This window comes from Sinohyriopsis cumingii, chromosome 19 (assembly GCF_028554795.1).
Source record: "Sinohyriopsis cumingii isolate HCF-2022 chromosome 19, ASM2855479v2, whole genome shotgun sequence".
Classification (NCBI taxonomy): domain Eukaryota; kingdom Metazoa; phylum Mollusca; class Bivalvia; order Unionida; family Unionidae; genus Sinohyriopsis; species Sinohyriopsis cumingii.
This window is the reverse complement of record NC_142979.1, coordinates 20,363,146-20,369,232: the sequence shown is the minus strand read 5'-3', so window position 1 is coordinate 20,369,232 and position 6,087 is coordinate 20,363,146. Positions and strand designations below refer to the sequence as shown.

The 6,087-nt window shown below is 35.2% G+C and overlaps 1 protein-coding gene across 1 annotated transcript; it reads left to right on the top strand.

The window, feature by feature from the left end:
* Positions 1-863: 863 nt before the first annotated feature.
* On the top strand, positions 864-4,953 carry LOC149775242 (uncharacterized). Its single transcript, XM_089943381.1, has 2 exons — positions 864-2,153; positions 3,576-4,953. The coding sequence occupies exons 1-2, from the start codon at positions 875-877 to the stop codon at positions 4,043-4,045; spliced, it is 1,749 nt and encodes a 582-aa protein (XP_089799507.1). The 5' UTR covers positions 864-874; the 3' UTR covers positions 4,046-4,953.
* Positions 4,954-6,087: the final 1,134 nt, after the last annotated feature.

Below are 6,087 nucleotides of genomic sequence, written 5' to 3'. Positions count from 1 at the left end.
TCTTTATAAATTGTGATAAGTATATAGACTTAAAGTTTTGATAATTTAAGGGTAGTCATTTGCCATGAGAAACTCTGTCCTAGAGTATAGAGAATTATACCAAGTATAAAAATACCGTAGTCTTAAATAGTTATATTGCAAACACACACACACACGAATGCATGATAGTCGCAATCTAATTTGGAGATGTTTTCTTGATTTAAAGAGTAACAACAAACTCTGTCATTACTATCTAACTATTCATGTCAATCTGTGACTATTTTCCATGTCAACCTGTGACTGTTTTTCATGTCAACCTGTGACTATTCTTCATGTCTTTTAAAACTCAACCCTGCCCATAACATGTTTAATTAGTACTTTCTAATTAGCCTATTCCATGTTATGTATCCATTTCATTCAATCGCTTCAAGCATTAAATAACATTGCTTTTGATTACAATGTTTCGGCATATGAAGACAAAATGTATATCAAAGTTGAACTAAACTTATATGATAATTAATCCAAAGTGTCAATCTGCTATCATCATATCATTATATGCCAATCTGCAGACGCTCAGGATACACTTACAGCAGAATTCAGCGTGTAACGTTTCAATATATTTGTAAAGCACTCGTTCTTCACATCCGAAGTAATCTATCCACGTGACGTCATCTGTAAGAAGTGGTTTTCGCCAACTTAAGGCATGTGATTATCTCAGAGTCACGTGTTTTGTACTCCTCAGGGGGATACTAATAAGCTAATATTCATGACATTGATGGATTATACATTATTTTAGTGTGAATTAAAGTTGATTTAAAATACTGAAAAATAATATATTTCTTGTTTCTTTCCAGGCATAGATTTTCTGAGAAAACTACATCGGCGGATATCAAAAATGCTCAACAAGAATCGCGTGTCTGTCCTTTTCTTTATCTTTGTGTTAAGCTTGCCTCCCGTGAAGGCTCAGGGGATAACAGTTCCATCAAATCAAAGTTCTTTCGACACAACTACAAATCCATGGGTAACAACCTCTTCCAAGCCAGCTCAAACAGACAGAAATACATCTGAAACCTCCAGGAGCTTTGATAATTTGACAAATGGGACACAGTTTGCAATAAATCAAACTTCTTTCGACACAACTACAAATCCAAGGATAACAGCCTATTCAAATCCAGTTCAAATGGACAGAAATACATTTGCATCCCCCAGTAGCTTAGATAATTTGACAAATGGGTCACAGTTTGCAATAAATCAAACTTCGTTCAACACACCTACAAATCTATGGGTAACAGCCTCTTCCAAGCCAATTCAAACGGACAGAAATACATTTCCAACATCCAGAAGCTTTGATACTTTGGCAAATGGGACACAGTTTTCAATAAATCAGAATTCTTTCCAGACAACTGCAAGTGCAGGGGAAACAAACTCTATCACATATTTTCCAAACGATCGAAATACTTTTGCAACCTCCACGAGTTTTGATAAACCAGCAACAGGCACACCGTTTACAACAAATCAATCTTCTTTCACAACAACCGCAAGTCCAGAAATTAACATCTCTGTCACACCATTTCCAACAGATAGAAATTACTTTCAAACCTCCACAAGTTTTGATAAACCAACAGCAGACTCGCCGTTTGCAACGAATCAATCTTCTTTCAAAACAAATATAAGTCCAGAAACAAAAATATCTGCCATACCAGTTCCAACAGATAGAAATACCTTTCAAACCACTAGAAGTTTTGCTCAGCTAACAACAGATATACAGTCTGCAATGAGTCAATATGCGTTCAAGGCATCTCCAAGCCCTGGAATAAAACTTTCTGCCACACCAGTTCCAACAGGCAGAAATACCTTTCAACCCCCTGGGATATTTGCTAAACTAACAACAGACATGCAGTTTGCAATGAAGCAATCTTCTTTCAAGACAACTGCAAGTCCAGGAATAAAATCCTCTGCCACACCAGGTTCGTCAGATAGAAATACTTTTGACACCTCCAACAGCTTGGTAAAGCCAAAACCGGACAATTATTTTGCAAAAAATCAAACTACTTTCGAAACAACTATAAGGCCAGAGGTAAAAACTAATACAACCACGCCACTTTCAACACCTCGATGCATCACAAGTAGAATCGCAAGCAAACTCCCGGAGAAAGAACCCTGCGAGATAATGGGTGAGCTCATAATAATTAGAGGAATATAATTGCCTAAGTTTTACATAACCTATGGACAACTTTACAATAGTTTAATATTTGCTTTAGTTTAATTATTGATAAAGATGTTTAATATGCATTCTAAAATGTTTATTTTTAAAGGACACTGTTGCTATTTATCACGACTGTTCTGAATATGTAACACAATTTACGGTCAAGCTTGATATACATCTGATCATCAGCCTTTAAAAGGTGTTAACAAGTTCCAAAAGGCATTAGCAAGTTATAAAAGGTATTATTAAGTTCAAAAGGTATTAGAAAGTTCTATAAAGTATTAGCAGGTTACAAAAGATATTAGCAAGTTCTAAAAGGTATTAAAAGGTTCTCAAAGGTATTAGCAAGTTCTAAAAGTTATTAGAAAGTTCTAAAAGGCATTAAAAAGTTCTAGAACGTATTAGCAAGTTCTAATAGGTATTAGAAAGTTCTCAATGTTATTAGCACGTTCTACAATGTATTAGAAATTTCTACAATTAATGACTAATGTTACTGCAACTCCAACCAATGATATTAAAACAGCCTACCTATCAATCAACATGCAACAAAATTAAAATTTATTTCATATTTTTTATAATATATATATATATATATATATATATATATATATATATATATATATATATATATATATATATATATACGTTGCAAGCTTAGCGGTCATAATATGACATTGAAATCCGAACCTTTCCGTGGACATTGCAACCAAAATTAGACCAGTATCAACTAAACCAGAGATCTGTTGAAGTCCTTTGACGACGTAGCAAATCGAGCTGAAGGACTAGACGTCAAGGTTAAAAGTCATGAATGTATCCTCAGGAAATAAACACTATGATTTTCAGACATGATTTTCGTCTATCTGATGTTCAGTTTACGTATCACAACATATGAATATGTCAGCACGCTAATCATCGATAGTTTTATTACCTAGTGACATTGGTTTTGAATGAGTGATAATAATACTCATCACACACTAGTCACTGAAGAGAACGTTGTCAGACACAAACATACAATTATCGGTGCTTTTCTCGGCATTATTAGAGGGAAAAGTGACAACAGTAGCAACAAGAACTGCCCAGTAAAAGCACGACCAGAGCAATGGGTATACTGCCGGATATTTTGAGTCCAGTCGTGTATGACCAAGTTCGGACAAAGCAATATTCAAATTCAGAGTAAAAACACGAATAAGCAATGCAGCGAAACTGATAAATAATAACAAAGTAAACAAGTAGATTTGTAAGCGTGTGGTAGACTTGGAGTCTGAAGTGTATATACTATTCAAAATGTCGTAATTTACAAGATATTTCTAAATAAAGGTATATCTGTAAGTTCAACATCAGTTCCACCACCTATTCGCTATTGATGCAAATAAAATCTTTTGTATTTCAGATAAGGCATTTTCGGATATGTTGCGCCAGGAACTCTTAGCTGACAAAGGATACATACAAGAAATCTATCTGGACCATAATGGAGATCATCACTTTGGAATCGGTCACAAAATAACCAGAAAAGACCCTGAATTCCGTCTGCCGATTGGAACTTATGTCAGTCAAGTAAGGATCGAAGAATCATACCAGGACGATGTGAAGGACGCTATCAAAAGCTGTTGCAGTCTCTTCGACGATTTCAAGAATCTACCAGATGATGTTCGGCTGATCATCTTTAACATGAGGTTTACTCTTGGTCACACAGGCATGGCTGGTTTCGCCAGTTTTCGACAGGCCGTGAACAGTCGGGATTTTAACAAAGCAGCGAATGAAATGGAGCGCAGTATATGGTACAATCAAGTACCACTTCGAGCGAAACGGCTTGTCGACAGGATGCGGGCTGTAGCTGAAAAGAATATAGGCTGCCAGTAATATAGCGAACGTGACTGTGGTCCTAAATGCGAAGGTCCCATCTTCAGCTGTTGAAAATATTGAACACTTAGTGTATGACATATTTCGCTGTAAATTAAATGCATTATGTTTACTTGGTACCTATTTTACAATAATTTATCTAGACTATTAGCCCATTCACTCACCACGTAACATGATCACATGACTTGTCATTCAGATAAATGCATGCGTGGCAGGATGATATAGACTCAATATGAACAACAACTTGTATTGCGTACAGATATAAAATTCAAGGATTTTTTCATATCATCTGATGGATTAAAATAATGTTGAAGCATTTTTATTTGACAATATGGTCAAAATGTGAGATAAATTGATTACTTTTAGAATTAGTGAGCCTAATTTATCACTGCCACCCACATATGCCATCTCGTTTGCCTTCCACTGCGGTAGCGCTTGGATATCATCTAGACCAATCCTGAAAGCCTTAACCGGATTTGATGTCATTAGCAAAACTATTTTGTGATCAACTGTATTAAAACGTTTTGTTCATTTGCCGAAACAGGCTGTTTTTATCGACAGGACGGCTCGAGGTTGGCTTCAGATCAATATGTCGCTCGCTCTTTCATAACGGCGTCGTAATTGTTAGTTCTTTACATATCCATGTTGCCATTGGGTACCTTTTGATGGCACAGATAGATCTGGCAATGAATAGTCTGGTGCAGGGTCAAACTGTGTGCTTCCTGATTTTATTGTTGTTGTAAGAGTCGGCTTGTTTCTTCTGATTCTCACCTCCATTTCAAACCATTTAATGGCTTATTTCTTATGACTGCCGTAATAAATACCCTCTACCTTCCATGGTTCGTGCGCTCAAAGTGAATTTTAACGCTTTTATTTTAATATTGCAATAAACAATTAAATTCACCACACGAAGTGTTCAACTTTATCTGCTTTCTTCATTCATGATTGAAAACATGTTTATAAACTCCCTCAATTCTTTGCAAGATACCGTTTCTCCGAGCGTATCAAATTGTTATATTTCAGGAAGTTCGTCCATGGTTCGTGTCCCTGGTAAAAAGGGTCACGTAACGTAAGATTGGAATTTTACAGCCAGGCCAAGATTCATAAATCGATCGTTTGTGGTGTCACTGAATTAATCATATTTGCAATAAAATTCATTTCTTTCAAACGCGTGTTGACTGCAGTAAAACAATTGTAAACAAAGATCACAAGAATATCAAAGAAAACGCAATATGACAATAATTTGTTTTTGTTTCTCAAGATTTTTTTATATAAAATCAACCGTTTGAAAGACTTAGTGAACTGTTAAAAGGTTTCTTCTGGCTATTTCATAACGCATATGTATGTTTTCTCTACATTTAAATATTTCAAAGACAAATTTCATGCCGTATAGTTTTCCACTGGACTTATTTTTGTAACATAAAGTGCATATTATAGTAACCAAAATTTTACATTTCCTTAGCTGTCTCAGAAATTTCTGTCATGGGTTTCCTGCTAAAAAAGGTAAAGAAAACTATCATGTGACTAGTGCCCCTAGCATGAACCGCTAACACTCACTCCAGGGCAAAGGACTTGAGGCAAATATTAATTAGATTTGACATTTTCATTGTATTTTCTTTTATTTGAATTGTAGTACGAATTTTGACCTCATTTTGTCGAATATTTCTTGATCAGTATTGACTGTCACTGTCGACGAAAGGGTCTTTTAATAAACGCGAGATGGGCATGAAATTAGGACGGACGACGATTGCAATATTTGGTTGTTTGATCCTCCTTCTCTCAATTGGTAATTGTTGTTGATTTGTTACATTCGAAAATTAACATTAAGTCTTAATGCGTTATCTAAGGTTTTGGAAGGGTACATTTGATTGTCAAATTAGTTACTAAAATCGCGTAACAGTCATTCTTTAGTATTGTTTTAATAAAGGAAACAATATATATAAAGAACGTGTATCATGAATGAATATGTGCTTTTAAAAGATATTCATTCAGTCAACTTTGTTCCTATCATTTATCTATCTATCTATCTATCTATCTATCTA

Coding starts and splice junctions, on each gene's coding strand:
- LOC149775242 (XM_089943381.1), top strand. CDS start 875: ATGCTCAACAAGAATCGCGTGTCTGTCCTTTTCTTTATCTTTGTGTTA. Junction 2,154..3,575: donor AGAACCCTGCGAGATAATGG/GTGAGCTCATAA, acceptor TTTGTATTTCAG/ATAAGGCATTTTCGGATATG.